The sequence below is a fragment of the Eurosta solidaginis genome, chromosome 2 (assembly GCF_040869045.1).
Source record: "Eurosta solidaginis isolate ZX-2024a chromosome 2, ASM4086904v1, whole genome shotgun sequence".
Classification (NCBI taxonomy): Eukaryota; Metazoa; Arthropoda; class Insecta; order Diptera; family Tephritidae; genus Eurosta; species Eurosta solidaginis.
In genome coordinates, this window is record NC_090320.1 from 23375990 (window position 1) to 23395711 (window position 19722).

A 19722-nucleotide genomic window follows, 5' to 3' on the forward strand; every position below is an offset into this window, starting at 1 on the left:
CTTAAATACTTTCTCCACATAAGTAAAGCTGGAGTCATTGGTGCCGTTTGTCGTATCGCTGTAGTCGTATCCTTAACGTAATCAGCTGTTTATCGTTACGACGGTAAACCAAAACCCAATTGGTTGGCTACGATACGGTTACGACCTTAGCGGCACCAATAATCGATTGCATTGATTCTCATAAGGTTGGTCGAATCAGTTGTTAAAAGGTTACCGATACGGTTACCGATAAAGCACCAATGTCTACGCTATGTACAGTGTGGCAGCACTCGCTAATTTCGTTTATCAATTTCTTGTTTTTCGCTGTCATTTATTTCGCCGTGCTAGTGCACTATTGCAGAAACAAAAGCACAAAACATAAATAAAAGGGGCCACAACGAAGTGTGAAAATTTTCGTGAAAATTTACCTGGCTAGCTATTATCAAAACAAAAATTGTGTAAAATATTTGATATTAATTGTATTCAATGTTGCAAATGAATGCAAAATGAAATTAACAATTAAATCATGGACTGGAGTGGCTACTTGGCGTTGGATTGCAAATGATGAAAACTGCGGCATCTGTCGAATGTCTTTTGAAAGTAAGGAGCGGAGTAGAAGCGCTCGCTCTACATGAAATTGCAAAAATAAGACATTTTGTTAATTTGATTCTATTTTTATTGAAAAAACAAAACAGGTACCTGTCCGGAGTGTTCGCTGCCAGGTGACGATTGTCCATTAGTGTGGGGCGTATGCTCGCATTGTTTTCATATGCACTGCATTGTTAAGTGGTTGAATTTACAAACAATGAATAAGCAATGCCCAATGTGTCGTCAAAGTTGGAAGTTTAATATACATTAAATGAATCTAATTTGTATGACGATTTTGAAATAAAAATATAAAAACGCGAAGTCGAAACAAAAATATATATATTAAATAAAGGCGAACGTTTATATCGCAAATATAATAAATAATTAGCAAACATTAAATATAAAAACCAAACGCAAACTAAATGAGATTAGCACAGGAACGTTTGCGTGAGCGTGAAATGGATAGCGAATTAAATAAATTACACTTGCCTGGTCTACCGCCACTGCCAAAAAGTTTAAGCACAGCTGCAGCTGCCGGTGTCTCATCCGCCGCCTCATCGGCGGCGCATTCGAATACAGCATCACCGCTTAATCACAACCTTCATCATAGTGCATTTCATGGTGTCGGCGATGTAGAACTCTTTTTGGGTCCTTCCACATCGGCGCAAGCAACCACACATAATCACTATCGTCATGGTAGTCTCTCATCGACGCAGGAATCGTTAAGCGATCGCGAAAGTATACATAGTCGCGCCTCTTCCTCGCACAGTAGTCATCATACGCCAACAAATACATACACCGATAATGGTGGTACATCGGCTAGTTCGATACGTGATGGTGGTAGCGGCGGCAGTGGTAACAGTAGCGCAAGTACTACCACACTAGACACGCAATTAGCTATTCTACGACGTGAAATGTATGGCTTGCGACAATTAGATTTATCTTTACTCTCACAACTGTGGGCACTCAACGAATCAATTCAGGGATTTCGTGTTTTTCTACAAGAACAAGAAACACTTTCACCTCCGTCGCCGTCACCCACGCCATCTGACACAAATTCACTAACATCCGAGGCAGAGGAGGAATCATACTCTGCACAACCTTTAAAGTTAGTCGCTCATCCCATGCCTGTAGTACCAGCTTTACCACCTGGTGGTTCGAGTATATCGCATGCATCAACTAGCTCGGCCTCAGGTACATCAGGCTCTTCATCAGCGACCTCTTCGATGGGCAAACATGGTGGTGGTGTTGGTATGAGTATGGGTGGTATGCCTTTACCACCTGCGCCACAAAAGACACATCCACAGCTGCCACGTATTTTGCAGCAACGTATGCGGCGTGCACCGCCGCCACCACCACCAACAGCAAGACCTAAAATGGCAGCGCAAGTGCCACAAAGACCTCTCTGACAAAACCCATTCTTGGATTAAACGCATTTTGTATTTAATCCAAGAATGTATCGAAAAATTAGATAATTTCTAATAAATAAAACTACTAACTCATGCCAATGGAAATAGGTTATTATTGAGCAACCAGCATAAATGTAGTTTGGTAGAAGAGTAGTGAATGTTGTCAATTACATGTTGCAATTGCTAAACCGGTGGTCAACGAGATGAGAGACGCTTGAACTTAGACGGTGAAACGTAAATATGAATACAAATAATCAAAAATTTATTCAGAGGATTTCGTATATTATGAATTGCGGAAAAACGGTTGTAATCATCACGTTAGCTCACGTATTAGAGTGGCACGTTTTGCTTTACACAATTTGTTTCGAAATTTTTTAAATAAAAATTGTATTTTATATAGAGCATTCCGTGAAAATTGTATGTAGTATATAAGCGTATAGCCGTGTTAAGCTACATGATCAAATATATGCATGATATGTAAGTAAAAGGTGTCGTATAGTACACATATTCACGAATATTACTGTTAAAGGGTTAACCTTGTAAACGAATTGAATATCAAACTTTTTAGATATGTACTACGAAAATTATTGTTAATACATATGTACGATTATAAAACTTGAACGTTTTGCTTTACACAATCACACACAAAAGCACGCAAGAGATCATTTGTTGTAAACTACACAAATAACATGTATCCTAAATATACTGCATTTACGTAATTTGAGACGATTGACGATTTCGTAATAAAGTTGGTGAAAAATAGTTATATTTCGGCACATAATACTTGAAAATGTGGAAGCAATTCACAAAAAAAAATTTGGAAAAAATTAAAAAAAAGCAGGGTTATTTATTTCGAACTTGACGTAATTCGAGACGATTGACGATTTCGAGATAATGTTGGTGAAAGAAATAGGTATATTTCGCCACATAATACTGGAAAATGTGGAAGCAAATTAAAAAAAAAGTCACGGTAATTTATTTCGAACTAATATTCGAATCAGAGTTCGAAAAATGCTTGAAATAAATTTTTCGAAATAATTCGAAAAGTTTCCCATATTAATGTCCCTTGCTGGACACATAGCTTGTTAACTATAGCAGGATAAGCTTAGATGAACATTATTCATAGACATTAGCACACACGTTATTAGCTGATTTTAGCCCAATACATATACATATATGTACATGTTCTCACCTAAAGCTCGTTAGCATAAGATGTTCAATTCATATAATACATTTTCAATCAATTATTACATGATAGAGATATACAACCCTTGAAATAGCGAGAGATTTACATCGATCTTTATATAAAAAAATTATTTATTGATCATATTTAAATAAAATGTAATAAACGAATATAAAAGAAAACCCGAAGTATGAAGCAATCCCTGAGCTGTCGCACAGTGGGCCTTTTTGAAGGAACTTGTCCTAAAATCGCAACATGCAGAACTTCTAAGTCATTCCCGAACTATTTTATCTATATATATAAAATTAAAATTATGTATGTAGGTATAGATCGGGTTGCGTCCTAAACGGATCGACCGATCACAACCAAATTTGCACAACCCACTTGAAACCTTCCAGGGATGGTCATAGGCTAAAAATAATTTTATATAAAAGGGGCGTGGCACCTGCCATACAAATGGAATTTTTGATACTGCATAACTCTGAAGGTATTCATGCTAGAACATTGAAATTCAGTAAGGAGTTATATGAGGTCAATCCCTAACACCACAAAGAAAATGTGAGGTGAGGGAGAAGGGTGCGTGGCACCTCCCATACAAATGGAATATATTATATCTTATATCTCTGGATGTAGTAATGGTAGGATAATAAAAATTGGTAAGGAGCTATATTACGTTAAGTCCTAACACCTCCAGTGGCACCTTCCCTACAAATGGGATTTTTGAGAACTATGGCTGCCGTACAAACTTAGGTTATTTTAACAGCTAAAGTTTAACTACATACTTGAGTTTGGCTGTTATTCCGTTTGGATGTTTAGTAATCTGCCGCCGTTAAATTTTTTTGTTAATTTTAGTCTACATCTTCTATGTCTATTTAAAATTCATACAAACGATACTACTAACCAATCCATTGACACAGTCGTGGAAGAATCGCAAGCTGTGCATTGTCCGGTTGAGTTTCTAAACTCTTTGGAGCCACCAGGAATTCCTCCTCATCGATTGATCCTTAAAAAAAGAATACATAATATTATTCTTCGTAATTTGGATCTTCCACGCTTATGTAATGCGACAAGGCTTATTATCACAAAACTTCCAAGGTCATTGAAGCAATGATTTGATCGGGAATTTTCGAAAACAACAAAGTTTTCATACCAAGGATTCAATTAATACCGACAGATATGCCTTTAAATTTCAAACGCCTCAAATTTCCTATTAGGTTGGCTTAATAGCTCAAGGCAATAAAGCTCAAGGACAGTTGTTGTTGTTGTTGTAGCGATTAGGTTACTCCCCGAAGGCTTTGGGGAGTGTTATCGATGTGATGGTCGTTTGTCGGATACAGATCCGATACGCTCCGGTAACACAGCACCATTAAGGTGCTGGCCCGACCATCTCGGGAACGATTTATATGGCCACATTAAACCTTCAGGCCATCCCTCCCTCCCCACCCCCAAGTTCCATGAGGAGCTTGGGGTCGCCAGAGCCTCGTCTGTTAGTGAAACGGGATTCGCCGCTCGAAGGTGAGGTTGACAATTGGGTTGGAGAAGCTATATATTGCGCTACACAACCCCTTGAATCCCTCAAGGACAGTCATTAGCTGTAGTAGAAGTCAATCTTACCAACTCATGTTTCAGCCATGGCCAATTATAGGTAGCCTATTCCAGAGTTGGCTCATCAAAAAATAATTTACAAAAAATAATGTATATCCTATGGTTTCAGCAGCACCTAAATTCGCAAATACACATCCTTAAAATAACTTTAAAATGTGTGTTATTTATTTTGCACATTTTTATAGAAACGTGGGGTGAAACCCATGGGCATAAGCTAGTATGTTATAAATGCAATTTGAAAATGGGCAAAAGTTAGTAGAACTTCAGTCAGTGGCAAAGAAAAATTTCGATGAATGGCTAAAAGTTTCGATATTCACAAATTATTGTTTGAACGAAAATGGCGAATATTTGTTCTGAATGAACAAATTGAAGTCTTTTCACACACACTACGATGATGTAAGAGCAATAATTTCCTCACTTAAACTAAGCCACAGAAATATGACTTCAATACACAAGAAGGATAGTCGCCTTATGTTTGTTAAAAATTAGGGTTGCCGCAGAATCCGTAATATTAATATCACATACAAAGGTACTATCATTCGTCTTGAGCAAAAGCTTTTCCAAGTGCTAACAAAGCATACATAATAAAGAAATTGAATAACTTGGAAACAAAACAATAGAAAATATCGCACAGATGTTTCCACAGATGAAGGTGTCCAACATTTCACTCTTCTTTTAAAATATGTTCACCCGGACACGCCAATTTGCCCATTAAAGATCTAAGCAATATCTGTAAATATTACATGTGGTATCCATTATAACCAAGTTAATCTAAATAATAATGATTGGTATGGTTTTAGAACAAACTCCTTCGAATTTCCCCACCATTCAGCATGAGCAGGGTCATAAAAAATTATATAAATCGATATATTATAAAATAACGAAAACAAAAATATATATAAATCGAATCAAATAAACGCAATCGCATACGATATATAAAAAGAAAATATATACCATATTATAAAATTAAAACAAAAACTAAGGTAAGCTAAATCTAATCTTGTTCTCACGTTCAATCGTTATGGTCCTATTATAGCTCCTATTATAAGAAATCTACTTCTTTAATTTAAATAATCTCATACCACATTCATACATTTATATTCTTTAGATATCCTTAAGATATGTGTGTGATCTAAACACCAGCCAAACTTGGAAAAGTTGCTTTTTATAAAAAAAAGTAACAAAATTCCTAGAAGCGCCAGATTTACCATATATACTACAAACTGTATTAGCTATTTGATTTGATTATGAGACTAGGCGAAAAGCTCTAAAAAATTTCAAATATTGTCCTTGAAATGTTTTAATTTGCAAAAAATGTTTTTAATCACTCAAATGCATATTACTACTACTACTAAACCTATTATAACTTTTTAAATAATAAAAAATATTAAGTATTACATTAAAAATCAAATGTGAAAAAAGAGCGTTAAAATAAATTATGCAATAAATTATTACACAAAACCAAAAGGAAATTATTTGAATTAATTTTTATAACTTTTTTAACAGTGTAGTTTTATTTTTTCTTTCATTTCAGAAATTTTGTTGAGATTGTAATCCAAGCTACTACCCGCCGCTACTTTTCCGTAATCATACATTTGCCAGTTCACCGGCAAGCTAAAAGAGTGCAACAGGCGTACCGATTTCCTTTTAAACTTATTCAACAAAAACCGAATATATATATATTGATGTAGAAATATAAGTACAAGAGGATTCAGGGGATTTCCCAAAATTCAGAAAAGGAATAATGCTACAAATTATTTTGATATTATAATATTGCCTTCCTAGTGGCGGTTTTTTCGTCACTACATTACGAGCTAATATAGTGGCTTAAAAAGAGCTGATCGTTATCTTATTTCGTAAAGGCCCTAACAAACAAATTTAAATTTTTACACAGGAATCATATAAAATTTCATTTTCCTATTCATATCATGCAAGTAGGCTTTTTATAACTATTTTAACTTTGAAACGGGCGCAATATTCACTCAAGTGAAGCCTAAGAAAAACGTGACTGTAACAGCGCTAAAACCAGGTTGTCCCCAAATCAAAATAAACGGCAGAATGATGTATATTGGAACGATTTTCCGTCATCCAGAACGAAAAATTTCACTGATGATGGCGTAACGCCCAAACCTGTTTGTCTTCAAACCAAATTTGACTAGGACGACGGAAAATCGTTGGAATATACATCAATTGAAAGCTCGGTACGTAACACTTCTTATGTGGACCGACGGGGAATTCGATTTTCCAATCGAAGTTCCGGCAATAACAATGTCCTAGTAGATCCCTGTCTGAATTTCGAGATAGCAATAGGTCTATGTAAGCGACTATGTCATTACTAAACTGGCGGGCTCCATCTTATCCTTTGGTTGGGAAGGATCTAAAGCTTGACAAAGAAACCCAGTCGCTGCAGTAAAACAAAAAATTACAATTACTCTTTGGATAAAGCCATTTTGATGCAGATGAATATTCGGTCCGGAAAAATTACCAAAACAAACAGTTCTATTACTTTTTTCCGACATTTATTGTTCTAACGATAGCTTTGTGCTTTTTAACGACTAAAATACAGCCACAAAATGCAGTTTAGATATTTTTTTGTTTAATACTAAAAAGTTCACTCACACACTCCAACATGACGAACGAAATTACCAATACATGGCTCTTCAGCTAATATCTAAATGTAGTCCATAACAAGAGCAGTGTACAATTTGATAAATTTAAAAGGACGAATGCTTAAGAATAAAGTAAATTAGGAAACATACAGTTTATTCTAAAATTATTTTCGCTTCCTTTCCTTCAACATAGATTTTTAAGCCATTGCGTAAGCAAAATTCGCGTTTGACGTGGGCAAAGAGCAGATCAGTGACTAAAAATATCTTGAAAATAGAAAAAAGGAAAGAATTAAAAACGTTTTTTAACGTTTGATATACTAATCATAAGCGTACCTGTCCTGTGGAGAATGCCAACGTTGTACCAAAGTAAAAATTAGCATTCGCCGAACCAGAATAAATCCATAGATGCCAAAGGGCTGGCATCATTGACAATGTGACGACGAAAAAGCAGAAGACAACAAAGTTATGCGCCATGACTTTTAGAAAAATTATTTCACATTATTTAACTTTTTTTAAAGGTATATATTTTAAAGTAGTTAACTTACATTTCCAACAGCGCCGCCACAACGGTAGTAAAGCCAAATAAAAACTCACATCGCCCACGCTGGGATATGAACGAAATATAGACATTAAAGCAATGAGCACTGTAGCAAGTAACAATGGCTCTTTACGCAATTTTAGCGTTAAGGGAACAAGATAAAGTACAGTTGCGTTCATTTGGAATGTGATGAGGAACATTGTGCGAAAGTGTTCAAACATTTCAGTGAAGAAGTACCAAAACAGACCGATATTGGGTTGTAGATCACGATAGAAGAAACTGCGAATGAAAAAATCAAGATCTAAATAGGATTCATAAAATGGAATAAACATTACGCTTAACAGGCGATTAGAAAATTGTTAGGAAGACCATATTTATTATCTTTAGGCTTTTTTGCACCATCGCAAATTTTAGCTATATGTGAGTATTGCAATTCTAAGCCATAGCTAAATGAAGAAAGTCATCGACAATCGTGTATAAGTGCCGAATATTTATACTGAGTAAGGATTATTTTGGCAGTCGAGTTGGTTTTGTCATAACAACAGTAAATTAGTTACAATATACATGCTATAATGCAAGCTAAGCAATGTTAGATATAAAACATTAATCAATTACTTACATAAATCCTAGTGTGGCATCCAAGAAGCTCCAACTTTGCATTAAATAATAATTGACGCTGGTGATAGCAAAAGAGACAGCAACAAATAATGAAACAATACCAATAGCTGTCGATGCCGTTGTTTTCGACCGTTCTGTAAACACCAATACAATTGGCGCAATAAGTACCACTGGATATAGATTACGCATTGTCTCCAGCGCTAAACAAAGCACACACGGCAATAAACGCTTATGTAGCAAAAAGTATAATGTAAGCGCCAAGAGAAAATTACTAAATACAGTCGATGTGAGACCAGCACAGCTTAGCAATGATAGCGGATTGAAGAGATACGCCAAGAATACACAACGCGGTACAATATCCAAATCAGCTTGCTGTAGTTGTAACTCATCCGTGCTTGCAGCATACGTTAAAATTTCAGCTTTTTGTTCAGCTAATTTTATTTTTACAAATTTCTGTGCCATCTTATAAAGCAAGGAGGCGGTTAATAAATCCAACAATATATATAGCAGTGGTACAAAGCTTCCCATATAGCTGAAGATGCGCACCAAAAGCACTAAAATTGCAGGCAGCTCGTGCACTACATCGCCTGTATACGGGTCTATGCCATTTTCGTAAAGATAAATGCCTTCTTTTACTATAAAACAAGAGAAAGGTGGTTAATTAATATAATTAACCAAGATTTGGCAGTCTCACCTCTCTTAAATGAGTTAATAGGCGTTGACACTTCAACGCGTTCGCCAATCCAATGAATGCTTTGTACGTAATAGCGCGCCACTCCACCAAGCGCTAGCAAAAGCACCACATTTCTTTTCATATTTTTGGAGGAACTAGTAAAAGTAATTACAATTTTTTTAACCGGCAAATATATCTGCAGACGCTAAAAATTCGAAAAAAAAAATTAATTGTACCATCTAGTTGCATTTGCTTTGCCGGTCAGCTGATCAACTATGCTGCCATATTTTAAAAGTTTAGTGCTAACCTTTTTTGAAGAAAATCACCTGCATTTATAACTGGCGCCAATAAATTCAACAAAGCTTTATTCGCTATGCTGATAATTTGTACAAAATATTTCAAAGTGATATCAAACAGCGATCGTGATATTGAAAAGTTTGCAAAGAAGGGAAAATTGAGAGTGAAAAATTACATTCATGTTTTAGAAAAGCTGCAATATTTGCATCAGGAAATGGAGCGATTGTGTCATTTGTTTGACTTGTAATCAACAAAACTTATGTATTGTATTGCAAGAACTGGAAAAAGACATACCAGCAAGTCCTCCTAACCTTCAACTTTACTGTTCCCCAGAGGATACTCCGGACAAAAGAGATAACCCTAGAAAGATAACGTTATTTTTTTACCCTAGAAAGTTAACGTACGTCTGAGACGTGTTCAAGTTTAAGGACCTTAAAGACATAAAGAAACTTAATTTTTTTTTGTTTTTTTTTTTAATAATTTATTTGATATATATTAACTTGTTTTAAATGTTTTTTAAAGAAAAATATTGTTTTTTTTAATATATTAAAAATTATGTTTGACTTGTTTTGGACTTGTCCTTATAAAAATCGGTCTTTTTTGAAGGACCTCAGTTTATAGCAAAAAAATTAAAATGAAAAACATTTTTTTGTACTTCAATTGAATGAATTAACTGTTTTAAACTATACTTAAGAAAATATTAGCTAAAATTATAATTTTGGGCAAAATTACATATAAAATTTGTAGTCACGTAAAAGATATACGTCTATTAGATGTAATTTTAAAAAACAATCGTATATATTTCAGCAAACAAAAAAGTTACCACTGAACAAGTAAGGAAGGTTAAGTTCGGGTGTAACCGAACATTACATACTCAGTTGAGAGCTATGGTGAATAAATAAATAAATAAGGGAAAATAACCATGTAGGAAAATGAACATATCGCCACAAAGGTGGACCAGGGGTGGCTCTAGAATGTGTTTGTACAATATGGGTATCAATGAAAGGTGTTAATGAGTATTTTAAAAGGGAGTGGCACTTAGTTCTATAGGTGGTCGCCTTTTCGAGATATCGCCATAAAGGTGGACCAGGGGTGACTCCAGAATTTGTTTGTACAATATGGGTATCAAATGAAAGGGGTTAATGATTCTTTTAAAAGGGAGTGGGCCTTAGTTCTATAGGTGGACGCCTTTTCGAGATATCGCCATAAAGGTGGACCAGGGGTGACTATAATTTATTTGTACAATATGGGTATCAAACGAAAGGTGTTAATGAGTTTTTTAAAAGGAAGTGGGCCTTATTTCTGTAGGTGGTCGCCTTTTCGAGATATCGCCATAAAGGTGGACCAGGGGTGACTCTAGAATATGTTTGTACGATATGGGTATCAAATGAAAGGTGTTAATGAGTATTTTAAAAGGGTGTGGGGCTTAGTACTATAGGTGGACGCCTTTTCGAGATATCGCCATAAAGGTGGACCAGGGGTGGCTCTAGAATGTGTTTGTACAATATGGGTATTAAATTAAAGGTATTAATGAGGGTTTTAAAAGGGAGTGAGGGTGGTTGTATAGGTGGTCGCCTTTTCGAGATATCGCCATAAAGGTGGACCAGGGGTGACTCTAGGTTGCGTTTGCCCAATATGGGTATCAAACGAAAGGTGTTAATGAGTATTTTAAAAGGGAGTGTGCCTTAGTTCTATAGGTGGACGCCTTTTCGAGATTTCGCCATAAAGGTGGACCAGAATGTGTTTGTACAATATGGGTATTAAATTAAAGGTATTAATGAGGGTTTTAAAAAGGAGTGGGGGTAGTTGTATAGGTGGTCGCCTTTTCGACATATCGCCATAAAGGTGGACCAGGGGTGACTCTAGAATGCGTTTGTACAATATGGGTAGCAAACGAAAGTTGTTAATAAGTATTTTAAAAGGGCGTGGGACTTAGTTCTATAGGTGGACGCCTTTTCGAGATATCGCCATAAAGGTGGACCAGGGGTGACTCTAGAATGTGTTTGTACGATATGGGTATCAAATTAAAGGTATTAATGGGGGTTTTAAAAGTGAGTGGTGGTAGTTGTATATGTGAAGGCGTTTTCCAGATATCGAGCAAAATGTGGACCAGGGTGACCCAGAATATCATCTGCTGGATACCGCTAATTTATTTATATATGTAACACCACGAACAGTTTTCCTGCCAAGATTTCAAGGGTTTTTTATTTCGCCCTGCAGAACTTTTTCATTTTCTTCTTCTTAATATGGTAGGTGTCACACCCATTTTGCAAAGTGTTTTCTAGAGTTATATTTTGCGTCAATAAACCAATCCAATTACCATGTTTCATCCCTTTTCTCGTATTTGGTATAGAATTATGGCATTTTTCGTAATTTTCGATATCGAAAAAGTGGGCGTGGTCATAGCCCGATTTCCGCCATTTTTTATACCAACACAAAGTGGGTTCAGATAAGTACGTGAACTGACTTTAGTAAAGATATATCGCTTTTTGCTCAAGTTATCGTATTAACGGCCGAGCGGAAGGACAGACGGTCGACTGTGTATAAAAACAGGGCGTGGCTTCAACCGATTTCGGCCTTTTTCACAGAAATAAGTTATCGGCCTAGAATCTAAGCACCTACCAAATTTCACAAGGATTGGTAAATTTTTGTTCGACTTATGGCATTAAAAGTATCCTAGAAAAATTAAATGAAAAAGGGCGCAGCCACGCCCATTTTGAAATTTTCTTTTATTTTTGTATTTTGTTGCGCCATATCATTACTGGAGTTGAATGTTGCCATAATTTACTTATATACTGTAAAGATTTTAAATTTTTTGTTAAAATTTGACTTAAAAAAAAATTTTTAAAAGTGGGCGCGGTCGTTTTCCGATTTTTATTAAGCATACATATAGTAATGGGAGTAACGTTCCTGCCAAATTTCATCATGATATCTTGAACGACTGCCAAATTACAGCTTGCAGAAATTTTAAATTACCTTCTTTTAAAAGTGGGCGGTGCCACGCCCATTGTCCAAAATTTCACTAATTTTCTATTCTGCGTCATAAGTTCAACTAACCTACCAAGTTTCATCGCTTTATCCGTGTTTGGTAATGAATTATCGCACTTTTTGTGTTTTTCGAAATTTTCGATATCGAAAAAGTGGGCGTGGTTATAGGCCGATGTCGTTCATTTTAAATAGCGATCTGAGATGAGTGCTTAGGAACCTACACACCAAATTTCATCAAGATACCTCAAAATTTACTCAAGTTATCGTGTTAACGGACGGACGGACGGACATGGCTCAATCAATTTTTTTTTCGAGCCTGATGATTTTGATATATAGAAGTCTATATCTATCTCGTTTCCTTTATACCTGTACAACCAACCGTTATCCAATCAAAGTTAATATACTCTGTGAGCTCTGCTCAAATGAGTATAAAAACACCCCTCACTGACAAGCTGGTAATGGTAGCTGAGAAAACTTTGAATGAGAATGTTCTCTCATTACGATTGTGGGAGACTGAGAGCAAAATTAAAAGGACGTACGTCTCACAGACGTACGTTATCTCACTAGGGTTAAAGCATGCATACAGCATACGGCCATTTAGGGTCTTCTTCTATGGCAAAGAAAATGATATCATGTTTTCGGAAAACTTTGAAAAGTTAAAAACATGGTTTTTACACTTTGAGAACGTAAACCTTGACGTTTATCTTTAAAATTTTGAGGCAATTAAAAAGTGTTCTGAAATTTGAGTAGGGTGCAGCTTTTACAACTTAACTGCGATTTCGTGTGTTCATAGGCAAATTCATAAGATAAAGAAGATATCAGGTCGATTCGGCACAAGCCTGTCGTCATCCCCCGAACTCTATCAATATATTAATAGATTGCCACATCAACGAAGGATCATTTAGAATAGAGATAATTTCAATGTTAAGCTGCATATACATCTTGTTGCACAAACTTTGTAGAATGAACAACGGAGCAACACGTTGAGATATTGTGATAACGCGCCTGACATAATTTTTCCGAAAATCGTTGACTATTTTTCAACATATGTGGTGAGAAGGTATACTTTTCCGCGAAAAAATTCGAGTGTGATGCTATGTGCTTCCTTGAATCTTAGGAAAACTGAGACAGCAGCAACTGATTTGCTTAGTACTTTAGATTTTTTACTCAAGTCTCAAGTTTTTATAAAAAATTATGTCACATTTTCGAAATATTTGCTATTTTTATCAGGGACGGAAAATAATAATTATTTTTTTTCTGAGTCGAAAAAGTCTAGGTCAAAAATTGTCCTAGGTGAAAGTGTTTGAGTTCCCAGGTATACCTATAGCAATATCATGTCGAATCATGCATCATTTTTGTTTTCGAACTTTTTCCATAAAAGTCCACATATAAAAGTACAATCTGTATTTTTATTTTTTTAGTTCGATAGAAATAGTTAAACTCGGACTTTTAAAAATAAAAGTCCAGAAATAAAAGTTAAATCCGGACTTTTATTTTTTAAGGCCAAAATAAACTCACTGTGTGAGTGTTTGGGCGAGTTTAACTACTTCTATCGGACTCAAAAAATAAAAATCCGAAAATAATTTTTATCTTGATCCAAATATATTAAAAGTCCAAAATTAATAGTATTGCAAGGAATTATATTATAAAAGGAATAACAGTTTCGGCCCCTGATTTTTATAAATATGGCCTAATATTAGAAAAGCATAAAAAAACATAATTGATAAATTGATAAGGCAACCTGACATAAATAAAGATAAAAAAGTGTATATGCTGGTAGCACCTTTCATTCTGTTTAAGTTGAGCAGCTTAACAATTCCACATTTATTGTGAACGGAAGCTCGGGAAGAATAAGTGTTATTTACATCTAATTTGTGTAAATATTTTAGGTGATTTATAAGAAAATACCTTTAATTCAGAGAAACTTCGTTGTAAACGAACGCAATGGGAAAAACCAAAAAAAATAAGCAAAACTCAACAAAATTACTAAGCGATATTACCACGGGGTTTAAAGAAATCGCCGATGACCCAACACAGTTTCTACTCGTGTAAGTAATGCACGTGGTGCACCAAATATACAAAAACAAAACAGTAAAATGATATTTAACCTTTCAGGGTGCCGGAAAAGAAGCAAAAGGATATCAAATCATTGTTGCAGCAGACATATAAAGCGTGTATACAGCTTGACAAAGAAAGCAAGAAGACGGTTGATATATTACCCGAGCTGGTGGTGGAGGATATGGATGAAGAGCAAATTTGGCAACAGCTCGAACTACGCAACAATGCGTTGCTCACGGGTCTGATAGATAACACGTCTAAATTGTTGGCGCTGCGGGAAGAAAAATTGGAGGTGCGACTAGATGAAGACGATGAGAATGAGAACGTTGAAGATTTGGAAGAAAATAATTTAGAGGCAAATGAAGAAGATAAAAATATGCTTAATGAATCTGAAGATGATGATGATGAAGAGCCAGAATTTTTGAAAAGAGATAAAGAGTTCAAAAAGAAGCGAACGGGGCGGAGTTCTATAGTAGATGACAAATTCTTTAAGTTGAGCGAAATGGAAGCTTTTTTAGAAGAGGAGGATGCTAAAGAGATGAGAAAGAAAGGAAAGCCAGATGATTCCATGGATGCAGGTATTGATTACTTCGCCGAAGATTTAGGTGTAGAAGACGAGGATGATGAAGAAGATGAAGATGAAGCAAATCCAACATACAAAGAATTTTTTGATGAAGAAGAGGAGGATACGGAGGATGAGCCGAAAAAGGCAAAAAATAAACAGAAAGATTATTTCGAAGAAAATGTTAGCGACGAGGAAGATGTAACGGAGAAAGAAGAAAATAATGCAGACGAAGACGATGATGAGGACGATGATGATGGTAGTGATCTGATAAAGAAAGACGATGCCGAAAACTACGATAGTGAGAATGAAGGTGTATCCGCTAAAGATGTGCTGCAACCCGCCTCGTCTGGTTCAGATGATGATAGTGAAGGCGAAGACGAACAGGGTGAAGAAAAGCCGCAATCATCATTTCAAGTACGCCAAGCACGCCTAGAGCAACGCATGCGCGAGTACGAAGACATCGTACTAGGTGAGAAGCCTTGGCAACTACGCGGTGAAGTGCAAGCTACCAACAGACCACATAATTCATTGCTCGAGGAAGTACTCGAGTTTGAATCAACAATGGCGCCACCGCCTGTCATTACAGAAACTACAACGCGACGCTTGGAAGACATCATTAAACAGCGTATACGTGATCAAGCTTGGGATGATCCTGTATATGTAATGAAACCAGTACAAACAGCAAACGACTTACGAAAACAACTCATACTAGATCATGAGAAGAGTAAGGAATCGTTAGCGCAAGTCTATGAAAAGGAATATCAAAAGGAGTTAGATAAGTTCGACCCTGCACGCGCTGATGCAGCTGAAGAAGAACCTAAAGAGCATAAAGAAATTAAACGTCTAATGCGCGCATTATTTGTTAAATTAGATGCGCTCTCCAATTTCCACTTCACACCAAAACCGGTTGCGCCCGAAGCAAGAATCATAACCAATACGCCTGCAGTAACAATGGAAGAGGTGGCACCTGTAGCTGTGAGTGATGCTAAGCTATTAGCGCCTGAAGAAGTTTATCGTGGTCCTAAAAATGGTTTACTTGGCAAGACGGAACGCACACGCACAGATAAGAATCGTGAAAGGCGTAAGAAGAAACAGAAACAACGTGTCATACATCGTTTGTTGGATGAGAAGAGCAAGATAAAACAAGAACAAGGCATAGCGCCAACAAAGAAGGAGGAAAGTGCAAAACTGCTGAAGTCGCTAACCAAACATCGCAATGTGGAAAAGGTACACATATATTTTTGTGCATATTATTAAGTTTAAATCTAAAAAATCTATTTTTTATTTTTTTCTTTGTAGTTAAATACCACAAGCGACGATCAACGTGCTTTAAAATCATCCAAATCATTCTTCTCTAAATTGCAAGATACTACAAGTAGCGCAGGAAAAGCTGCCTCAGCAGCAAAAGCTAAGAAACATAAATCCACAGGGAAAAATATAACAGCAAAAAGAGTGAAATTGTAATATAAGATAAAAATTTGGTAAAAATAAAGTTTGTTTTTATTATATTCAACTGTTTAGCTTAGAAGCGTAGATGTATTTCCAAATAATATGTAATTTTTTTGTAAAGCATTAAATATGACGGCATCATAAATATATTCTACATGCAGCAATTATATGCTGTGCAAAATGTCACGTGCAACAAAAATTAGGCTTAGGATACACAAGAGAATTATTGCGACTGATGCGCGCGCCGGTAAACTTGTATAGAAGTAAATTATAACAAAACAAAACAAAAACTCTTCCACTGCTGTTTGTATGATGAAAACCGCAAGGGGCCACAGTTAAGTACTAAGTAGATCATCAAACTAAATTGCGCTATATTTTTAGACGCAAATAATAAAAAAAAAAAAACAATCAATTTATGTATGTGTCTCACTGTAGGGGTCTTACTACAGATTATAAGCTCGTGTCTTGTCAAATAGCTGTAAATATGATATATGAAATTATGCATCGCATATTAAAAAACATGTGCCAAGGATTGGCTTAAGCGACGCAATTGTTGGTTAAAAAATATATTCAAAATTGAGGAAATCTACCCACGCATGTGTACAATACAATTATCAATTTACGGAAGTAGTTTTACGCCCACAGGAAAAAACTGATTCTAGTTCTATATCCCAAAATAGATTTTAATATATCAACTGTATGAGTCACTAAAAAAAGCTCTTACGTTGCCTAAGCATAAGATTTAAATTCAGTAAATAAGTAAATAATGTAATATTTAGCGTTCATATTTTTATTTTAACTATTTTGTACATTATCGCAAATGAACACAATATTATGTCATATGAAATTTCAAATCAATTGATTTTGAAAACTCAAGCATGGTCACTGGCGACTGGTCACGTTAACTGCATTGGTAGTTGATAGCTTGTCGTCTTTATAGACATCGTAAAAGGCGTCAGAATTAATATTCAATAAAACATATTGCTTTTACATATGGGCGTATTAGAACGCAGTATACTAGAGTAAAAATGTGTGTACTTATACTAAAATATACATACATATATGTATGTACATATATAAGTGCACGTCACATTAAACATGTTAAATGCTAATGTGGACGCAATGCATTTTTTATAAATTGATATTTTTTCACTTCATTGGAACCTATTGACCTCTTGCAAATTAATATATCGAGCCTAGACTGGGTCGATTTATTAACCGATATCGCGCCATCGAGTTTTTCATTGAATTTAAATAAAAAAAAATAAATCTAAGGCGCGATAACCTCCGAAGAGATCTAAGGCCGAGCTTCTCTTCCAATTTGCGTCGTGCTCCTCTTGATTTTCCCTACAAATTGGCCGGACGGGACCTACATGTTTTATGCCGACTCCGAACGGCATCTGCAAGGCAGATGAGTTTTCACTGTGAGCTTTTCATGGCAGAAATACACCCGGAGCGCTTGCCAAACACTGCCGAGGGGCGACCCCGTTTAGAAAAAAATTCTTCTAATTGAAAAACCTTATTTCTAAAATTTCGATGTTGCTTTGTCCGGGGTGCGAACCCAGGGCATACGGTGTGGTAGGCGGAGCACGCTACCATCACACCACGGTGGCCACCATGATAGGATTTGGGCTCAGGAAAAAAGTTCCACTACGCATACCCAAAAAATAATTTTCGAACCTGCGAAAAAAAATGGCGAAGGATAAATTTTTCGAGCAAAACCCAAAAAAATATTTTTTTTTTTTCAAAAAACTGTTAGCGCTAAGGTTTTTACAACAGTGTTTAAAAAAATATATATATATTTTTTTTGGTTTGGGGAGTGTTTTGGTCGAAAAACTTACCCTTTCGCCATTTTTTTTTTGGCAGGCTCGAAAATTATTTTTTTTGCGTATGCGTAGTGGAACTTGTTTTCATGAGCCCAAATGCTATTGAAAAATCGATGGCGCGATATCGATTAACTTTCGTCCATACAAATCGACCCAGGTTAATGTACACATAGAATCCTGCAGCTTATATTTCGTCATGGATCTAGGGGTGGGAGGGCTGTATGGTCTAGAGGGTTCCATGTGGTCACACCAAATCGTTCCCGAGATTGTTGTTGTTCTTGTAGCGATAAGGACACTCCCCGAAGGTCTTGGGGAAACAGGTTTCGCTGTTAATGAAACAGGATTCGCCACGTATAGGTGAGGTTGACAATTGGGTTTGGTGAAGCTATGTATTGCGCTGGCAACCTGAAACGGCTGCGCTACACAAACCCCTTGAATCCGGTATTTTAGTCGCATCTTACGACAGGCATACCTACCGCTGGTATATTCTAACCCCCTAACCCGCTTGGGGTCACACTAGTACTTTAATGGTGCTTGTAACCGGAACTTACCGGATCTACAGTCCGGCAAAGGACCATCAACATCGATAACACTCCCCAAAACCTTCGGGAAGTGTCCGTACCGCTACAACAACAACAACAGCGAAGAAAATTACCGATGACCGTTGCTACAAGGTGCGTACAAGGTTTGTAATCATCTTATTTTTTTTTTTATTTGAAAATCTCAAAAAATCGCTAAGAATGGAAACGAAAAAATTATAAAATCGCTGGTGTAAAGTTGTGCGATCGTTAAGAATAGAGACTATAATTTCCTTGTTGTAATCCTTATTCCCGGATAGGGGCAATTTCTTGCCGGATATGAAACCGGCACGCTAAATTGTCACTTATAATGTGTAACCTACGCCTCTAACAGCAGCAACCCTAATGATACTGCTAGTTTCCTAAGGCTACTGTCAAAGAACTTTGATTGACTGGGCGAAGCACTATTAACAACAACAACAACAACCTTCTGGTACTAGCCCGACGGGTGAACGATTTTTTGGCCCCACGAAACTTCGAGTCTTTACTGCCAAAATACTATCAACATCGATCACGGTTCCTTAAACATTAGGAAGTATCTTTAACGCAAGTATCACAATTACAACCAAATTACACAAACCATCTTTTCAGTTCATATGTGGAACCAACGCATTTAGCAGTCCCTATTCGAGCTGCTAGCTTCGTAAGACGATTTGGATGACAATTCTTCAGCGGCTTACATATTTTTCGCTGCAAATGCTGGTTTCCAAATATATAAAGTCCTTCACAGTTTTTATCTTATATCTGTTAACAGTGACG

At 36.2% G+C, this 19722-nt stretch overlaps 4 protein-coding genes across 4 annotated transcripts; 3 read left to right on the plus strand and 1 right to left on the minus strand.

Annotated features, from left to right (window-relative positions):
- The first annotated feature begins 329 nt into the window (after positions 1-329).
- Positions 330-901, plus strand: lmgA (lemming A). The gene is made up of 2 exons (XM_067764639.1): positions 330-579; positions 675-901. Exons 1-2 carry the CDS (start codon positions 486-488, stop codon positions 836-838), a joined length of 258 nt encoding a protein of 85 aa, XP_067620740.1. The 5' UTR covers positions 330-485; the 3' UTR covers positions 839-901.
- A 69-nt stretch (positions 902-970) lies between these two features.
- lmgB (lemming B) lies at positions 971-6236 on the plus strand. Its single transcript, XM_067764638.1, has one exon. It carries the CDS (start codon positions 990-992, stop codon positions 1974-1976), a length of 987 nt encoding a protein of 328 aa, XP_067620739.1. The 5' UTR covers positions 971-989; the 3' UTR covers positions 1977-6236.
- A 1039-nt stretch (positions 6237-7275) lies between these two features.
- PIG-U (phosphatidylinositol glycan anchor biosynthesis class U) lies at positions 7276-9456 on the minus strand. The gene is made up of 5 exons (XM_067769381.1): positions 9224-9456; positions 8531-9164; positions 7919-8190; positions 7707-7849; positions 7276-7637 (listed from the first exon to the last, which is right to left on the minus strand). The coding sequence occupies exons 1-5, from the start codon at positions 9342-9344 to the stop codon at positions 7527-7529; spliced, it is 1281 nt and encodes a 426-aa protein (XP_067625482.1). The 5' UTR covers positions 9345-9456; the 3' UTR covers positions 7276-7526.
- Positions 9457-14302: 4846 nt separating this feature from the next.
- LOC137242019 (U3 small nucleolar ribonucleoprotein protein MPP10) lies at positions 14303-16618 on the plus strand. The gene is made up of 3 exons (XM_067769382.1): positions 14303-14535; positions 14603-16337; positions 16410-16618. Exons 1-3 carry the CDS (start codon positions 14432-14434, stop codon positions 16572-16574), a joined length of 2004 nt encoding a protein of 667 aa, XP_067625483.1. The 5' UTR covers positions 14303-14431; the 3' UTR covers positions 16575-16618.
- The last annotated feature ends 3104 nt before the right edge of the window (positions 16619-19722 follow it).